This window comes from Gossypium hirsutum, chromosome A01 (assembly GCF_007990345.1).
Source record: "Gossypium hirsutum isolate 1008001.06 chromosome A01, Gossypium_hirsutum_v2.1, whole genome shotgun sequence".
NCBI classification, from domain to species: Eukaryota; Viridiplantae; Streptophyta; class Magnoliopsida; order Malvales; family Malvaceae; genus Gossypium; species Gossypium hirsutum.
In genome coordinates, this window is record NC_053424.1 from 91,034,650 (window position 1) to 91,055,013 (window position 20,364).

At 29.2% G+C, this 20,364-nt stretch overlaps 1 protein-coding gene across 1 annotated transcript in view; it reads left to right on the plus strand.

Moving 5' to 3' along the window:
• The window catches only part of LOC121215635 (nucleolar protein 58-like), a 56,087-nt gene extending 38,940 nt beyond the window's left edge, over positions 1–17,147 (plus strand). The window contains exons 3-4 of the mRNA XM_041090665.1: positions 16,052–16,128; positions 16,731–17,147. Coding sequence (XP_040946599.1) covers positions 16,052–16,128; positions 16,731–17,147 — 494 coding nt within the window. The remainder of the gene's footprint in view (positions 1–16,051; positions 16,129–16,730) is intronic.
• The last annotated feature ends 3,217 nt before the right edge of the window (positions 17,148–20,364 follow it).

The following is a 20,364-nucleotide window of genomic DNA, read 5'->3' on the forward strand; positions in this document are numbered from 1 at the left end:
AGTCCCGAAGGCATTTGTGCGAGTTACTAAATCCGGGCTAAGTCCCGAAGGCAATTGTGCGAGTTACTCTAACCGGGCTATGTCCCGAAGGCATTTGAGCGAGTAGCTATATCCGGTTAAATTCCGAAGGTACGTGATTTGGGAATGAGCGATCTGCTGTAATAATTTCAATTAATACACTCGTAAAAACTCAACAACGAGGTATGTGTTGTACATGCATTAGATTAATTGATTCCTCTTAAATAGTATTCGCTCAGTCAATTAAGGAGCTTCCGGTTTTGGTTAAGTTGATCCATTATGTATGAATATAAGGGCTGGAAATGTGAAGTAGGACTGATTTTGAGAATATATGTGTATATGAAATTATCCGTTTAGTTATATGAATGCTATACTTCAGTTGAGCCTAATTCCATTGCTCAAAACTTACTAAGCATTAAATGCTTACTCCGTTCTTTGAATCTCTGTTTTATAGATTTTGGTTCGTCAGCTATCGGACTCGGGATTATTGAAGTCAAAGTCTCCCACACTATCAAAGCCCCTTTTGGTACACTTTTGGTTGAACTTTGAAATGGCATGTATAGGACTACCCTTTTTGTTGTTGGTCATGGACCCTTTGGTTTTGTATAAATTTGGATAGCCATGCGAAAATGGCTTATATACACTTTGAGCTTAATATTATAATCGTCTTGTATGATGTTCATTAAGAGGTATGGAAATGTTTGGGAACGATTAGCCATTGGAATGGTTAATCATGATCATATTTTGTGCTATATATGCAAAACGGCTAGTTGAATCATGGAAACTATGTAATAGGTAAAGTCTACCTTAAAATAGATGCTGATAGCAGCAGTGACGTGAATGTGAAAAATCACTAAAAATAGTAGGAATGGAATTAAATAGTTAATAAATTATGTAATCGAACCTTGATGAATCTATTTTCACAGGAAAGTAACGAAACGATTATATGAATAGTATGTTAAGAGATATTTAAGTTTTCGTGAGACAGGGCCAGAACGGTTTCTGGATTCCCTGTTCCGTCTTTGGAAATTCATTATAAATTAACCAGAGATAATTAGAAGTCATTCCATATATGTATAGATTTATTTTCGAGTGTAGTTTCTATAGAAACAAACGGAATCAGTATTGAATCCCTGTACAGGGAGATATCCAAGTCGTAATGCGCAAAGGTCAGTGTAGTCGAACCCTGAAACAGGGGAGACTTTAGATAATAAACTGTACTAATTGGCTCGACCAAAAATTATAGAAAAAAATTTGTAGATGAAAATATGAGTCTAGTTTCAGAAAAAATTTACGGAACTGGTTTTCGAGTTTTGGAACTCGAGATATGATTTTTAAGGTGACAGTGACGCAGTTAGCCAGCTCGTCTGGAAATTTAAAATGGACTGTGCAAATAAGTGATTTAAGTCTGCGAACCCCTCATGTCTGACTCCGGCAACGGTCTCGGGTACGGGGTGTTACATCTATCCAATACTCGGTCACTCTTGGGGTAATCCTAATGACACCTCAAAATACTTTAGCACCATTAGACCGGAGTCGCTTAGTCACAAACCCTCGGCCCATAGATCTGGATTAGGCACTAACAACCCTCTGCAAAACCCTAAGAATAGCATAGGGCACTATATTTTCCCTTATGCCCTGATTACTGGTCTCAACGGTAGGTATTTCAACTGTCTCACTAGTTTCCAAATTGGGCATGCTGTCCAAAGAAGAGGACTCAGCTTGAGCCACTCAACGGCGTCAACCATGCCCTCACGTTCTCATTTTACTTATCTACAGTTCATAAGTCTAAAGATTAGTTTAGGTTATTTTTAAATCCTAAGTCTAAAGCCTTACAAAAATACATATCTTAAATTGGAAATTTTTTATTCTACGGTCTCTAAAGTCCAACGGTTTTACTACAGTAACTACAAAAAAAGTAACTAAAGTGACTAAAGTAAAAAGTTTCTTACTTTGATTGGCAGCAAAGTCTCAAATTCTCTCTTTTTTCAAGAAAACAATTTTCCTAACATTTTTAACCTAAAAACCACAGTCCGAATTTTGGACTAAGGCTCTAATACCATCAAATGTAACACCCCAAATTTGGCCTAGACATTATGACCAAATCTTGAGGGTCACATTAACAACCTAAAACTTTGATAAATTTCTTTCTAAACATAAATTATTCTAGCATCAGTAACTTTGCAAAAACTTGTATTATTTTATTAATTAGAAAACTTGGCAGTTCTTTAAGTATGTGTTTTCCAAAACATTTAAATATAATTTCAGGTTTATTTAAAGTGTCATGTTATTGAATTTATTTAATTCTTTCATATAAACTTGTTTTCTCGATTAAAAATTTGTAGCAGAAATTCTTTAACTTGTTTAATTTGGAAAAGGATATTCAAAATTTAGTTTACGAAATAATTCAGTATATTGTTTAGCTTATTAAAACCAACCAAAAACCCATAACATTAATAATGTCCAAAAACCTATAAACAGTCTCACATAAAAGCCCATAAAGCTTAATTAAAAATAAAATTTAACTGACTTATGAGAAAATGTTCAATTCGAGCTCCCAAATGCCACCCAATCCTATGTCCATAGATCACTTGAGAAAATATTTTAATTAGGTGAGCTAGAAAGCTCAGTGTGAGCCTTAGCCCACAACAAAATCATATATAGAATCATGCACATATGCACACATCAGAACAGATAGATTAGACACTATAACATGCTTAACAAAGCAATATCATAGAAAACAATCCTACCTCCAACTGCTACTCAAATGATATGTAGCTGTGCTGTCAGATATGTTGTGGAAATATTAACAGAATTATTTAACGTAGTATAACTGCCAAAATCAGACTTCCTCCATAATATAACCATATCCCACTCCAATGCATGTGCAAATTCATACTATGTGATCATACAATAACCATCTTAACATGCCACATATACTCCTAACAAATCAGAAATATGTCATTCATACTTAAAAGCTAAAAGAAAAAAAGCATGCTGCTTAGCTTACTCAGAGTTTTACTGATTAGAACCATACTTATGTTAAATACGTATGCACAGATTCACGAATTTACATGACCTAGCATGCTTATAGAATATTTACACCTAGCATTATTTACAAATTAGAATCTAGAATTTTTACATTCAGCTCGAACCTAACCCAATTAATAGTTCAAAATAGCTCACATACCCGTGTGGCCCACACGCTCTACCTGACCAACTCGTGTGACTCATAGCCTATATGCCTGGAAACACGAAAGTATACACACTTTTTCATGCCCTTTTTAACTCAAATTCTTGCAGTTCCGGTAAAATTCTTGTAAAAAAATATATAATAATTATAAGATAATTTAATTGCACTTAAAATTTTAACATATTGAATTTTAATTAATTTTAATTAATTTTGATTTATTTTCGACAGATTCGCACAAAAGGCGAAAAACAGCTCGACAGACACTGTTAGAAGCGCAAAACCGAGAAGCGATTTTGAAGCATCGAGGAGAATTAATTTTTTAGCCTAAGATGGTCCAAATTATGAATATTACTTCATAATGTAATTAATTTTAATTTTAATCCAAATTATTTTGCGTTAAATAATTATTATTAATTAATTGTGAAAAGAGGCCTAATTGAGCTGAACCGAGAAAATCGATCCAGCTGAGCACTAGGCTACCCAAAACTGTCCCACATGCTGACCCAATCAGCTTGTTTGGCTGATTATTTGGCTTGCAAAATATTCCTTAAATACTCCTTGAATTTGCATTCAAACCCCTTCACTTATCATGCCTTCTTAGATTTGTTCCTACCTTAAGATAGTAAGTTTGAAACCTTCAAACTTGCCACATGTGTGGTCGGACATGGGGGGAGTCCATTGTTGCTGATTTTTGCAATTTTTAGCAGCCACCTCAACCTATAAATACCTTCCTTTGCTTCTCATTTCAAGCACATCTCAAAACCTCTCATCTTTTCACTTCTCTCCCACTCTCTCCTTTCAAAGCCCCTTCTTGTTCTTCATCTTTTTCCCTATTCCCTTGCTAATTTCACCTCTTGAGAAAGAGTCTTTTAACCACAATTGGAAGCATCATTCAAGTGTTCATGGAAGCCAGGTTCAGACAAGTAGAGAAGGAAGAGTGGAGCAAACTATTCAAGCCTCTAAGAAACACCAGATTTGATTCTTGTTCCTTATCCTTTTAACTTTATTGTTATTGTTATGAACATGCCTATGAATATTTGCGATGTCGATATGTTTAATTTAATTAATATGGCTTAAATTTAATTCATGTTAGGTTTATTGCATTTTGTCCACTTAATTTATTAAAATTGTGTTTGTGTTGTTATAGGCCTTGGGAAGATGTTTGATTAAGTAAAATCATGACTAAGTTATTCTTGCATTACAATTGTAAGGTAACTAATGAATTAATTATTTAAGCGAATTGAAATTGTAATTAATTGACACAATACTTAATCAATGCATGTTTAATCACCTAAGGTAGTTGAGGGTTAAATTAGCAACGGTATCTAATAATACATTAGCCTTGCATAACTTGCAAGATTATTGTGATTAAAATGTTTCAAGGCAGGAATACATTGTTACCTCACATAATCTTTTATGTGCTTATGAGATTGAATTAATTGTTTGAATTAACATAGAGATATGTATAATAGATTATTTTAATTTCATAAATATGTATGTGCATTAACACATTTGCTTATTAAAATTTATTTAATCAGTTGAATTGACATAAAGATATAGTCAAGAGATAAATGGATTTTGGTAGGTGAGTATGTTCATAAGTTAGCAAATTACTGAGTTACCGTGAATTAAATTCGTAACAACATGAACATGAGTAATTCTAAGTTAAGAAATGTAATTAATCTAACAAAACTATGTCATCTTGATTAAAATCATCTTTTGAAATCGTGCATTGAAACTTTTATTTTTCTTTTTATTTATTTTACTTAGATAAAATCTTAGTTTTTAATCACCTCCTCAAATAAAAATATTTTTCTTCACAAGTGTTTCTAATTGCATTCATAAATAATTCTTTTCACAGTCCTTGTGGGTATGGTAACTCGACATTTACTTATCACTTTATTACTTGTTCTGATTGTATACACTTGCACATTTCCATCATTCCAGTGCCTCACACGGCCGAGCACACAACCAGGCACATGCTTGTGTGCTGTTGACTACCACTTTCGACTTTCCATACAATTTCCAATTTTCCATGTTTTTTCAGAGTTTTTCGTGTTCGAACACACATCTTATTGCTAATAGAGGGTCGACACCACAGCAGCTAACAGAACTCTACACATGACTCCAAACCAAATCTATTAGAAAAAAAAATCATCGTGTCAACCTAGGCATTCGACACTTGTTCACTTAACAAAACTAGCCCATAAACTTAGGCATTCAGTCATTTAGCTAGAAAAGCAGTGGTCCTACAGCATCAAGTTCGTTGGAAGAAAGCTGCACATCTCACGATCTTCTCCTAATAGGACATAAAAAATGATCAAACTAAGCACCAACAACCAGTTAAAAAGATCACTTACCCTCCAACAACAAAAAGTACTACATCACTAACAGGAATACCACCACTTTTACCCGAGATATAACACCCTATCCCAACACTTCAACCACACATAGTTAGCACCAAAACAGAGAAGAACTGTAACAACACAAAGTTTAGGATGATAAAAAGGAAAAGAACAAAAGAGTGCTCACATCAGATTATAGTAGGAATCAAAATCAAAAAAAGAAAAAAAAGTTGAAAATAGAGAGCAAATTCAGAAATAGAGAAAAACAAAAAAACTCAGTAAACAAAAATGAAAAAAGAAATGAAACAGTAGGGAATGGGAGAAGTGGGGGAGTTGGACAACACTGCCTGCTAAATCCTAACAAGATGCTAAGAGTTTGAATTTAGCCAACATTCTAATGCTTTGGGAGGCACAACAAGAGGGAAACAAAAATTAATTTCATTTTAGCACTATAGGATTCAAACTTGGGAACATAAAGGATGCTTTATTTTAATCATTGAACTAACAAGCCCATACTTGCTAATAACTCACGGAAAATTAAAGATAACCTAAACATGACGAGCTAGGTGTAGAAACAAAAATACTCAAAATTCAAGGAAAAAGGAATCGAACACAAAACCTCAAGCACATACTAAAGCACCTAACCACAGGCCAAGATCGAATTACTTGATACAAATAATTACCTAGAAATTAAAGAATTTTGGGGCATTACATAATATCATATGCATTGAATGTGATTTCAATTATCTATACTATATATAAATTGCTTAACTGAGTTGCTGTCACAAGTCAACTCGACACCAACTCAACTATATAATTACTAAAATACTCTTACGTTAAAGGATAATTAATATGATTATAAGGATATTTTCATCTTTTCATACTTTTATATAATATTCAAATAAAACAACTAAAAAATATTATTTGAGAATCAAACTCATGAACAACAACTTCATATTAAAAATTTTTACCACTCCACTAATAATCATCTGTTAATATATCTTTATAATTTTTTTTTGATATAAAATATTTCCATTTACCCGCATCTTAGGTGTAATAAAATCCAATAATAATAATGATTAAAAAATACTTGTTGAAACTTGACTTTGTTTTTGAAACAAACTCACTAAACATTTTTTACCTACAAGAAACAAATAATGAAATATAAAAAAAATGATTTTAAGAGCGTTTGTTTCACATAGTTTAAACAACATACAATCTTTTTATAAAAAAAATCTTAACATTATATTATCTCATTATCGATTAGAATAATCTTCCAATGTTCTTTGATGTCACTATTGTTCAAATATGATTCAATATTCCCTCTTCGAAGAATCATTGATTTAATGTTTCATTTATATATATATATAATTTTAATTTATTAATACTAACAATCTCCTTTTCTTTACTGATAATTTTTGTTAGATACTACTTATTAAATATGTCTAATTATGAAATGCTATTTATAAAACTGTAAAAATTAAGCGTACATGATCTGACGTAAAAGTTAATGCTTTTACTTTTCCAAAATCAGTGATGTGACTAATCAAGTAATAAGAGTTCTGTTAATTTTTTTTTTCTTTAACCAAACAAGGGGTTATTTCAAACCGACATATTAAAGGTTGTATTTGAATTATAATGTCTCTCCAAATGTGATTATTTAAGTAATAATTTTATTTTAAATTTTAGTTCAATACAAGATTTAAATTTGTGCTTTTTTGCATACTAGTTTCTAATGTTGTATAGTTACATATGATTTTATGTAATTAATATTTAATTAATTTTTTAATATTTTATTTTTAATTACAATAATTAGCATAAAATAATATTTATTAAAATATATTAATTTTTCAATTCAAATATTATAATATAAATTTTTAAAATAATAATTAAAATGTTTTTAACATATTCAACCTACAATATGGTTTTGCTTTATGTAATTAATGTAAAATAATATTATTTAAAATAATAATTAATTAAAATAATAAACTCTAATATTAATTAAGTTTTAATTAATATGTTTAAAATTCTATTCAAGTAAAAACTCGTTTGAAAACTAACACAATTTTTTTAAATAATAATTACAATTTAAATTCTAATTATTCTTAAATGTATAATTATAACAAATTTTATTTTATTTAAATTTTTAAATAATAATTTTAAATTATATATTATAATTATTTTTAAATATAATTTTTTAGTAATGCGATGAAAAATAAAATGTATTATCGTAAATTCAAAAAAAAATTTAAACTTATATTTTTATATAATATAGATTATGAAAAAATATAGATTTAAATAAAATAATTATAAATTATAAATTTAAGGATGAAACGAATGTTTAATAATATTATTAAAATACAAATTGATTACTATTGAACAGATTTAAAAAACTAATTAACACGATTTAAATGGTAAATGACTTCAAAAACTTGTCATTAAACCAAATCATTCCCTGTCTATTATATTATAATATCATATTAGATTGGAAAGAAACTTCACAATCTTCAGCATCATCAGAGGGGAGCTTTTTGATTTGTTGATATTGTACAATTTGAAGGTTTGTACTCCTACATTTATGGTAGAAACATCGCATCTACACACGATATCTAAAAAGAGTAGTTTAAATAAATATTAAATATTTGTATGTCTTAAAGTTAAAACTAATAAAGTTGTATATTTTTATAATGGTAAAAATAAAATTTTATTGTTTTAATAGTCGATAAAATTAACTTTTTTTTCATTATTGAAGGGTTAAAGTGTAATTTTACTATATATTAATTTAAATTCTTTTAAAATTATAAAATAACTAAAGGTAAAAATTAATTTCGCTCCTGCTTGAGTGATAGGTCAAAGCAAAGCGACTTAAAATGGAAACTTTTCTTTTTAATTTATTTATAATTTATAAAATTTTAAATTAACAATAATAAAATTATATTTTAATTTTTTTAAAAATAATAATAATTTAATTTAATTTAATTTAATTTAATTTAATTCCCTAAAATTATAAAATATAAATTATTAAAATTATAAAATTATATTTTTACTTATCGTAAAAATATATAATTTAATTTCAATTCTTTCAAAAATAATTTCAATCCTTTAAAAAAAAACTTTTTGTTACTTAGTCGTTTGAAGTTAGCAGTGTTTTTATAGGCTTATGGTACTTATGGCTATGGATCCTTAACTTTTATGCATGCTTCTTTCTGATAAAAAATTGCAATTGGACCCCCCTATCATGGCCTTCAATCTTTTCCATGCTTTTCTTGACCTCATTTCTCCCATTCCTTCCCCCTATCCAAGCTTTACAACTTCATCTTCTTTGAATTCCAAGCAAGTGGATACAAATCTGTTCCTTGTGAATATACTTTGTTTCTGAGAGAGATGAATATACTTAAATTTTAAAATGTTTTTCATATATTTAATGTATTATGCTCCACATTTGCTTTTATTCAACTATATATGGGGCGTAAATTTCTTTCTTAAAGAAAAAAAGACTCCACATCCATCCAAATATATACACATTATATTATTTCTTTTTTAAATACATCTATTCATGCATACACATAAAATTTTTTGCTACATATTTCAAGTCTAAAATGTCCACGGTTCCCACTCCTTAAATTTGAATGTACCAAAAATGGAACTTCAATAAGAAAATTAAGTTAATTTCGACAACTTTTCAGCCTTCAAATTTTTTAACCGTCGTTTTCGAATTCTAAGCTTAGATTACAATTTACATGATATTATTGTCAATTTACGATAATTAATATTGATATTACTTGTTAAGAAAAACAATGGCTAAAGTACAACACATATATAAGAGATTACTGAACATATTCTTTAACATTCTAGATTTTGGTTTATAGTTCATTGTTGGCAATTGCTACTGAGCTGTTGGCATAGGTGGTTTGATGTTGAATTCCATCTGCAACAAAGTTTTTAACTGTGATCTTTTGATATGATGCTAACAACCCTATATAATATATATATATATATATACATGGAACCCACCCTTTTTATGTAAAAGACTGAGGTTCATTTAACTTAGAAGATCCCTTCCTCTATTATTGATTTTTGGGGATCTTTACTAATTGTTTTTTTCATTTATTATTGTCTTCCACTTTCGAAGATATCCCTAAGGATATTTTTTAAATTAATTGAAGAGTGAAAAGTATGGCTACCGAAGAACAAGAGAGCATGATGTACCACTAAAGAGCACAAGGTGGCTTGATCCTGGGACCTCTAGGATGTAGATGCTGTTTTGCTCTTCATCAATCATGGTTTAAGTTCTTCAACAGCTTCAGAAGATGTCCTTAGACCCTCTACAAAGCCGAGCGACAAATCCTTGAGGTGCATAAGTTTGTGCTATCAGCATCTACACGCAAAATTTTGAGAATGACAACTTCTAAAATTTTGAGTCTTCAACAAATTTCTAGTCGAAAATTTTAGCGAGTTCTCACAAAACCTTAGGGGGCAGTCCAGAAAATTTTGGGAGCCAAAAGCGGCAAACAAAAAGGATAATATCTTTGTGCTATCAGCATCTACATGCAAATTTTGAGTTGAAAATTGACTTCAAAAATTTGGAAACAAATTTTATTTAGCTATATTGAAAGAGTTACAATATCTGAGTATCTCTTAATCACAAAGAAAATTCCTCTAATTCTTCTCTGGAGTTTCAATACAAAATCATCTAGGAATAATCTTGAAAAGATATGGTTTACTTCAAGTGTTGTGGTAATCTACTCTTAAAACAGATTTTGACTTCCTTTCTTTAATTGAAAAATATCAAAAAGTAGTTTTGTTCAAAAATAACTTTTGATGTCCCTTTTTTCAGTTGAACAAGATAAAAATGAGGCTTTCTTCTGAATTGATATGGTATTCTTTAGGAATTTTTCAAGTTTTTCTATTTCTTCAAAAATTTTAATGGGAATTTCTAGTCTTTAGAATCTGCTCATCAAGATTCTTAGAAATCTTCAATTTCAACTTTTGAACAGGTTAGAGGTGACCTCTTTTACAATGTTAAATGGAGTTATCTAAACTCTTCATTTAAGTGATCTACAGATATTTAAATTTTTTTATATATTATTTATCTTATATCAATTTGATAAATGAGAGATAAAATAATCATTGAATATTATCAATTAATTAATTTAATTTATTTAGTGATAATATAAAAATTTATTATTTATTTATTAATTAATTTAAAATAATTAGAAAAAACAGTTATGTGATATTATGTGAAGCACTTTATAATTAGTCAAAAAGAATTTTTTTTTTTCATTTACACAGCGTTGTATGTTCTATCATCAATTCATCATCACTATTATAGGTTTTACATATGAAATAAACCCATCTAGTTAAGAATCAATAGAACTTGTTTCCATCCCATACCAAAATACCTAATATCTGTGGAGCCCAATTAGGTTCTTTCAAATTCTGATCAATGAAGCAATTTATAAGTTCGGGATTGAACTAGTTTTCTTAAAATAAAAAAAAAAAAAGAAAAGAAGAATTTATGGTGGGTAAAGCTTGCCTGCCAAAAGTTGATACTTTTGTGTGATAGGGGCAAAAGTTGACTGATATTTTAGGTATGTGAATGTGGTTGATGGTTATAAGTCAAGAACTTCCATTATTCCCCTTGGATAAAAAAAAAATCATCTCTAATCATTATATTAGCTCAAGGAAATTTCTCTATGCTTTATTAATTAACCCTTTGCTCAGCTTGGGTCACATATCTAAATATCACTACTCTCTAAAAATACATGTTCACATAGATATTAGTTTATTAAGGGGTCAAAACAAGTTTCTACCAAAGACAAATAAAGCAGAAGTACCAGAAAGGAATTTATACGACTCTAATTAATTAGCCCATATTCATTTCTCAAGCAAATCTTTACGTATTATAAGAAAATTATTGGGTATAGTATAACATTGTTTTAATTGATTAAAAATCCGAGTTTGTCTGTATAATTCCATGCATGATGGGAGCTTGTTATATAACAATCGAAATCAAGGTACCGTCACCCTATAAAGTAAATTGATTATTCGAAAAAATATTGTTCATAATCTTTGTCACTGAGAATATGCTAATTAAAGATAGGAAATGTTGAATCTTAAATAAGTGATGCACTTTTGTAAACCATTGAGGTAAGCTTTTTTAAAACGTAACCATGATTCATCATTTTCAAATGGTGGAAGTGAATAAGACCCAAAAACCAGTTTTTTTATATATACCTTTAATAATTGAATGTGCTTAATTTAATGCACGAATGAATTATATCGTTTCCTTTTCAACCTTTTCTTCTTTTCTTTTTCTAAAGGGTTAATGTATTATTTATCACCTAATTGTTATTTGGTATAATGCTTTATTTGGTCTTTCAACTTTATAAAAAAATTATTTTAGTCTTATATTTAATTTTTTTTTATCTTTTTTAACCCTTCAACTTGTATTATTTTTCAAATCACCCTTAAAATAAATAGAAAAGTTAACGTATGTTAAGTTTATTGATGTGACATCTACATGGCAATCTACATGTATACCACGTTAGAAACTAATTAATTTTTAAAAATTTAAAACTATTTTTTATATTTTTATATTTTTTAAAATTTTAAAAAATCAATTAATTGTTGGTGTGACATCAACAAAGTTAGCATATGTTAACTTTTTTATCCATTTTGAAGTTGATTTGACAAACAATGCAAATTTAAGGGCTAAAAGAGGTCAAAATTAAATAGAGGACTAAATTAACTTTTTTAAAAAAAATTTGGAGGGCCAAACAAGTCATTATGCCTTATCACTTTAGTACTTAAAGAATTTTTTTTATCAATTTGGTACCTAAAGTTTCCTATCATGTATCACATTGACCCAAGGCAATTATACGAGGTAACTTGATATATGATTAGAAACTTTAGGTTCCAAACTGATACAAAAAAAAATTAGATGCCAACTTAATAATTGGTGCAACTTTGGGGGCTAAATAATGCATTACTAAAAGTATTTTCATGACCGTTTTATAATTCATGAAGACTAATCCTTTCAGAGTTTGTGACTACCCCCTCAACTTTCAAAGCTCAAATTTGAATTCTCTTCTTACTAATGGAATATACCTTAGCATTACACTTAACACTTTTGATTTTTTTTTCCTTCCTATATTTGATCCTTTATGAAACTTTTTTTTTTAAAAAATGATGTGATTGTTGCAATAAATAAATTAATCATTATTGCCAACGAAGAATATTCAAATTTTAACAATAAAACTTTTTTTTCTCTAATAAGAAAACCGACATGATATAAAACAAAATTTACATTTGTAGAACATTGTTGAAAGGGGAAAAAAATTTATGGTAGTGTAATTGGTTTAAATTATAATTTCTTAATTTTTTTATTTGCATCATTTTTGTTATATTTATAGACATAATATATACTAAAAATTCTATCACACGTGTATGCGTGTGGAAATCACATTTTTAAAATGCATGGATGTGTTTATAAATAACATGTAATAAATAATGAAATGTAAGATTCGGAATTAATAATAATAACAACGCATATGTAATATGTGCAAAATTAAAATAAAAAATTTTAAATTATGAGTAAAACGAAATTTAAATATGTAAATATATCATATTAAGAATATTAAATGCACTCCAATTGTTTATCATAACATTGTCGTTTTTCTTGAGTTAATATCAAGTTAACTTCTGACACTAACTCATTCAACAACATTATTAATAAGATTATGACATACCTATTATGTGGGTGAAAGTACTTACATAATATATTTATTAAGAATTAATATAGAATTTAAATGGTTACTAATGGAAAAGTTGATAGAGTATATGTTTAGTGTTTTGGGTATAACCATGTTTTTTTCTCTAGATTTTATATAAAAAGACAAAAATACCCTTCAATTAATATTTATTGTTTTGTTAAAATAAAAGTATTTTGGTAATTTAAAGTCGGGACCCGATTATGGGTGACATCTACTCAGTCGGAACTTATATATATAGTATAGATAGATATAGTAGGATTAACATACTATTTGGCATATGAGTTTTTTTAATTTAGTACTTGAATTTTCTTCCCCAATTTAGTGGCTATATTTTTTTTACTAAAGCATAGTTGTCAAATATTCATTAAATCATGTGATGTAGTTTGATTTAAAATACTAAATTGAATTCTAAAACTAAATTTAAATATCAAATAAAAATTACAAATAAATTCAAATATTAAATTAAATATAAAATTAAACACAATTACTAAATGATATATTAATCCTAGATAATAGTATGAATAATCAATTGCATTAAGGTTGGTATTTAAATCTCTAATGATAAGTACGGTCCATTTCTAGATCCTAAAATAGCAACCTCATTGGCTTGTCTAAATAAATGAGTGAGTTCATGCTCTTGAAACTGTGGTGGTCCTGCAATATACAAAAGAATACAGGATAAAGGATAATGGGCAAGCTGGTGTCCATCTCTGAGTACAGAGTGGCAGTGCGGCCAATTTGATATTGTAGTACCAAAGCAACCCATTTACGAAGTTTGGAGACGCACATGCAACTTTTCTTTGCTAACCCCTTAATTTTGACCCCATTTGCCTTTTTGCCTTAATTGTCTCAACCATGGGAATTAGGGACTTTCCGATCAAAGAATTACATAATGATTGCAACTAAAGAAATAATAACTCAATGTGAATATAAAACGGCTACAAAGTGTATATATATATCTAATGATGATATTAGAAAAGAAATGAATATCATGATGTTATTTTATTATTGTTAGAAATGAAATAGATTCATCAATTAAATTGAAAATCGATTGGTATATCTATTCAGACAAAAAGAGTAAAATCAGTTTTTTAAGTAAACTAATCTAAACCAATTAAATTAAGATAAGAAGTTAATTGAGCCGATCGGATCGATTGAACCGAAAATTGGTGGCAAGTTCGATTTGACCATCGATTCGATTTCAAAATCATGCATTGTAATTAATAAAATAAAGTTATTTGTTTTTATCTTTAAATATTTTATTTCAACTATGTTGAAATTTACATAATAACAAAAATGTTAAAAAAAAGTCATTCTCTGAAATTAGAAGTAAAAATTTTGGTAGATAAGGATCCCGTAAAAACTTCTTTAGAGGAATGGGCTAGGCCGGGCCATTTCTCAAGAACAATAGCTAAGAGACCCGATACTACCACTTGGATCTGGAACCTACATGTCGATGCTCATAATTTCAATAGCCATACCAGTGGTTTGGAGAAGATCTCTTGCAAATTATTTAGTACACATTTCAGCCAACTCTCCATCATCTAACTTTGGCTGAGTAGCATGTATTTCCACAATGCTCGTTTTTCCGATTATGAAGCATGGCTCAGCAATCCTACTCACATTGGACCCCAGTGCTCAAGTGGTTTGGCATTTATTTCCAGTACTTTTATTTATAGGAATTTGGCATTTCTATTTTTAAGATTTTAAAATTTAAGTCTAACTGTTAATAATATTTTGTTTAAGTTTAGGTTCATTACAACATCTTTTTAGTTACATTGCTACAAAGTAAGTATTTTTTTTTTAATTTCAAAATGTCATACCAACAAATTTAACAAAAAGAATAATAGTATTAACAATTGGACTTGAATTTCAAATTTTGAAAAGTAAGACTAAAATCCCAAAAATAAAGAATAGAATAACTAAATTTGAAATTTATTAAAAGTACATAAACCTATGGTATATCTTTAACATAACAAAAATGATGCATCACATGTAAAGCTATATATATTCAAAATCTAACAAACTTAACAAGGGGTATATAAATAATTCATAAATTACACCAATAGACGCTCAAATTTGATGCAACTGACAAAACAGTCACTCTAATTTCAATTCAGCCACTCAACTTTTGAAAAGTAACAAATTAGTCCTACTAACCATTTTTCGTTACCGACGAACGGAAAAGTGACATGGCATTTAACAAGTTACTATTGTAATTTAACCGACCAGTTGGAGGGTCTTTACTTTTCTCTTTCTTCTTGTCTTTCTTCTTCTTCTTTTTCTTCTTATCTTTACTTCGCATCTGCCCCTTTTAGCCACTCAAGATACATACCTCTCTAGATTTGGTTTTTGGATGTTTCAACATTTTTCTTGTTTATCTATTCTACCCATTTCTTTTTATGTCTGCTTGCTACTATAAAGGTTCCATTTTTATTGATCCTTTCTTTGGGAATTTGAATCTGGTTTTTTTTCTTGGTTTGTAAAGTGATCTGTAGATACTCCTCCAAGAACGAATAACAAGTTCTATTTTTTTTTTGGCTAATAACATAATTATAGTTTAGATTTAAGGGAAGATATCAATATATTTCAAGAAGCATGTGCTTCTCTTTCATTCCCTTTAAATCATCTTCATAAAACTATTCCTTTGTATTGGTCTAGTAGCAACTTCTTAGTTTCCTTCTTATAATAATTCAAGTTTGTAATGGTTTGTCCTCTAGGTCGTAGGGGTTGTAATGATGATTGGAGAGTGGTTGAATCTAGTAGCAATGGAGTTTCTGCTCCCTACAGTAGTGTAGTATGATTAATTATGCAAGGTTACAATGTCGCACTAGGTTTGGAAAATGTTTTTGATATCTAAATCCATTTCTTATACGCATGTGTATGTCATCGGTCTATATTAACCATCTTCTTCAAAGTGAAATAGGTATAGGGAGTAAGAAAATGCTAAGGGTACGAAAAAACTTGTGTTGATTTATCATTGAAACCTTTTATGCTACCACTATTTTTCCTGCTATTATATTTGCTTGAAATGTCAATTTTCTCATACAATTGAATCAAATTAGTATAACTTCTTTTTGGGTTTCGTTGTGGTTTAATTTTCTCTTCCTTTTAACATATGAAGGTAGTGAAAGTATTCGGAATCAAGTTAGTTGAAGGACACAAATTCATCCTTGCATAAAAGTCAGATCACTTTTTTGTTTGAAACTTTGAACATCATGCTTCTACTATCAGAAGTTTTGTTCTAAACTTGCTTTTATGTGTAATGCTAGTAGTTGTAATATAACAACCATCATGTTCTGTATTTTAATGAATCATATAGGTTGTTCATGTTTGGCTATATTTTGTCCGTGTTTATTTATATCCAGCATTCTTTTAGGGAATTTGCTAAAAAATCAGGAGGGACTTACATTCGAGTTTCAGTTTGTGGCAAAGGGTTCTAAGTTCCAAGGTATATTTGATTCAATTGTCAGTAGAGGAAAAAAGGTGAAGAAGGAAGAACTGCATTTCAAAGCGAAAGTGAAAGATATGGAGCCAAACCATGAGAAGGAAGAAAAGATGACCAAATCAGTAGAGAAGGAAAACTCGAAGCATAAAGAGGATAAGGGACTAAAACATAAAGAGAAGGATAAGGAAAAACACGAGGATAGTGAAATTGGAGAAATGAAGAATAAAGAGGAGAAAAAGGAGAACAAAGAGAAGATGTACAAAGATGAAAAAGGTGATGAGAACACAGAGAAGAAAAAAGAAAAAGACAAGGAGGTGGAGATGAAGAAAGAAGGAAATCATGAGGATAAAAAAGTGGTAAAAGAATAGAAGAAAAAGAAAAAAAATAAAAGAAGCATAAGGAGAAAGAGGTCGAGGGAGAAGAAGATGAAGAGAAAGATGAGAAGAAAAATAAGAAAAAAGACAAGGAGAAGGAGAAAAGTAAAGACCCAATCGATACTTTCTCTTTTTACCATAAATCAATCCATCTTTTCTTTTTTTCTCTAAACCCGTCCAAAGCTTAGATCCTTTAGCTCCTTACCCAACGTGTCAAGTTAACTGGCCACGTCAGCTAACTAGCCACGTCACTAATCTTGTTAGATATATAACGGAAATTGTTAATGGGTGATTGATTTGTCATTTTTCGACGTTAGTGACTCATTTGTTACTTTTTGAAAGTTGAATGACTGAATTGAAATTAGAGTGACTATTTCGTCAGTCGCATTAAAGTTGAGTGACTGTTGGTGTAATTTACCCTAAATAATTACCCTAAGCATTGTCTAAAAAAAGTATGAAAATAAAAATAAGTAAAAAACTATTATAAAAAAGTTGATGGGATGTTTATAAAAAGAAATCTTCATGATAAATGATAGATTAATGTTTAAAAAATAAAATCTTATAAAACAACTCGTGTAAGAAATTCTAAATGAAAAAAAAGGTAATAGAAGAAGGAAAATACGAAGCTATATGTAAACTAGAAATAGGGGGATTAGAGGAGTGATCCACCCATGCCAATATAAAACTTAAATAATTTTATACTCTTTTGTAATTTTTTATATAATTAATATTTTAACAATGGCTTAAGGGAACACAAAGCCCTTAAACTTTTTCAAAAAAAATCAATTAAGTCCCTATCATTTTTTGCATACAATTGTACACTTGAATAGTAAAATACACTCAATTAGATCCTTTGACTGTTAACTTTAACAATTAATTATTAAAGTTTAATGATTTTAGTTTTTTTTCTATTTCTTAGGTTATGTTTGTCACATGACATGTTATGGTTGCGACACCTGAGAAATTGATATTTCTTTATAAATTTGTGAAAAATATAAAAAATTAATGGAAATCATAAAATTAATAAAAATATAAAATAAATATTTTTAAATATATAAAATAATAAAAGTGATTAAAAATCGATAAATAATTTAGAAAATTTATAAAAAAATTACATAAAAATTATAGAAATTATAAATATACAAAACATAAATAATAAATATTGTAAATAATTATAAAATTATAAACATTTTGGAAAATTATGAAAATTACAAAAATTATAAAAATATTCTTTTTCATTTTCCCAAGAAAAAAATTATATTATATTCAAAGACTAGGGAGGAGCATGATCAACATTTAAGGGTTGTATTGCATAAATTATGAAAAAAACAACTTTATGGGAAACTTAGCAAATGTGAGTTTTGGTTATCTGAGGTAATCTTTCCTCGAGCATATAGTTCCGACCAAAGGTATCCATATAGATTCGAAGAAAGTTGAGGCCATTTTGGAATGGAAACAACTGAAAAATGTTTAAAAGATTTGCAGTTTTCAAGGATTAGCAGGATACTACTGGCAACTCATTGAAGGATTTTTAAAGATAACTTTGCCCTTGACCCAACTACTCCAGAAGAATATACCATTCAAATGGGATGAGTGGTGTCAGGAAAGCTTTGATATGCTTAAGAAATTGTTGATAGAGGCTCTAATGTTAACATTTTCAAAATCGGGAAAGTTTGTAGTATATAATGATGCTTCGCTTAATGGTCTTGGTTGCATTTTGATGCAAGATAGAAAAGTGATTGTATATGCTTCTCGACAACTAAGACTATGTGAACGCAACTGGCCGATGCATGATTTAAAACTGGTAGCAGTGGTTTTTCCATTAAAAATCTAGAGATACTATTTATATGATGAAAAGTGCTACATTTAAACAGATCACAAAAGTTTGAAATATCTTCTTACTCATAAAGAATTAAACTTGAGACAATGTCATTGAATAAAGTTGTTTAAATATTATGATTTTATGATTGATTGTCATTCGAGAAAAGCAAATGTTGTTGTTGATGCTTTAAGCCAAAATTCCTTTGCTCAATTGAGATCAATGTTTCCATAGTTGAGTGTTTGTGATAATGGTGCATTATTAGCTAAATTAAAATTGAAGTCACAGTTAATTGAGAACATTAGAGAGGCTCAACAAAATGATGACAAGGTGATGGAAAATTGAAGATGAATTGAACATAATAGCTCGGGAGACTTCGTTATTGGGGATAATGGTTGTGTAAGATTTCATGAAAGAATTTATTTGCCAAACAATGTTGAATTGAAGAATGAGATACTTCAAAAGGTGCAAGTCCTTACCCTATGCATCTAGGAAGTACCAAGATGTATCAAGATTTGCAAGAATTGTGTTGGTGGCTAGGTATGAAGAAAGAGATTATAGAATATGCTACAAAGTGTTTAACTTGTCAAAGGGTGAAAGCTGAATTTCAAGTTTCGACAAGATTATTGCAGCCTATATCGATTCCTGAGTGGAAATGGGATAGAACAACTATAGATTTCGTCAGTGGTTTACCTCTCACTCGAAAGATGCATAATGCAATATGGGTTATAGTGGATCGATTGACAAAGTCAGCTCATTTTCTACCAGTAAGGACAAATTGGTCACTAGATAAGCTTGCAGAATTATACATAGTTGAGATAGCGAGATTGCATGGTGTGCCAAAGTCTATTATTTTTTACCGTGATCCTTGATTTACTGTAAGATTTTGGAGGAAGTTACATGAATTACTTGGCACCAGATTGAATTTTAGCACAACCTTTCATCCTAGAACAGATGACCAATCAGAACGAGTGATTCAATTTTTGGAAGATAAGTTACCAGCTTCTATTATTGAATTTGATAGTGATTGGGAGCAATATCTACCACTTGTAGAATTTGCATATAACAATAGTTTTCAATCAAGTATTCAAATGACATTGTATGAAGCTCTATATTAACATAAATGTCATATTCCTTTATGTTGGATTGAACTTGGTGAAAAGAAGATAGTTGGCCCAAAATTAATACAAGAAACAGAAGAAAAGGTTTGACTAATTAAAGAAAAATTAAAAGCAGCTTCAGACCGGTAGAAGTTATATGTTAATTTGAAAAAAAGAAAACTTGAATACAAAGTATGAGATAAAGTATTTCTAAAAGCGTAACACCCCTTACCAGGCCCAGTTGTCGGACCCGAGTAATAAGATGCTAAGACAAAATTCAACAACCAACATA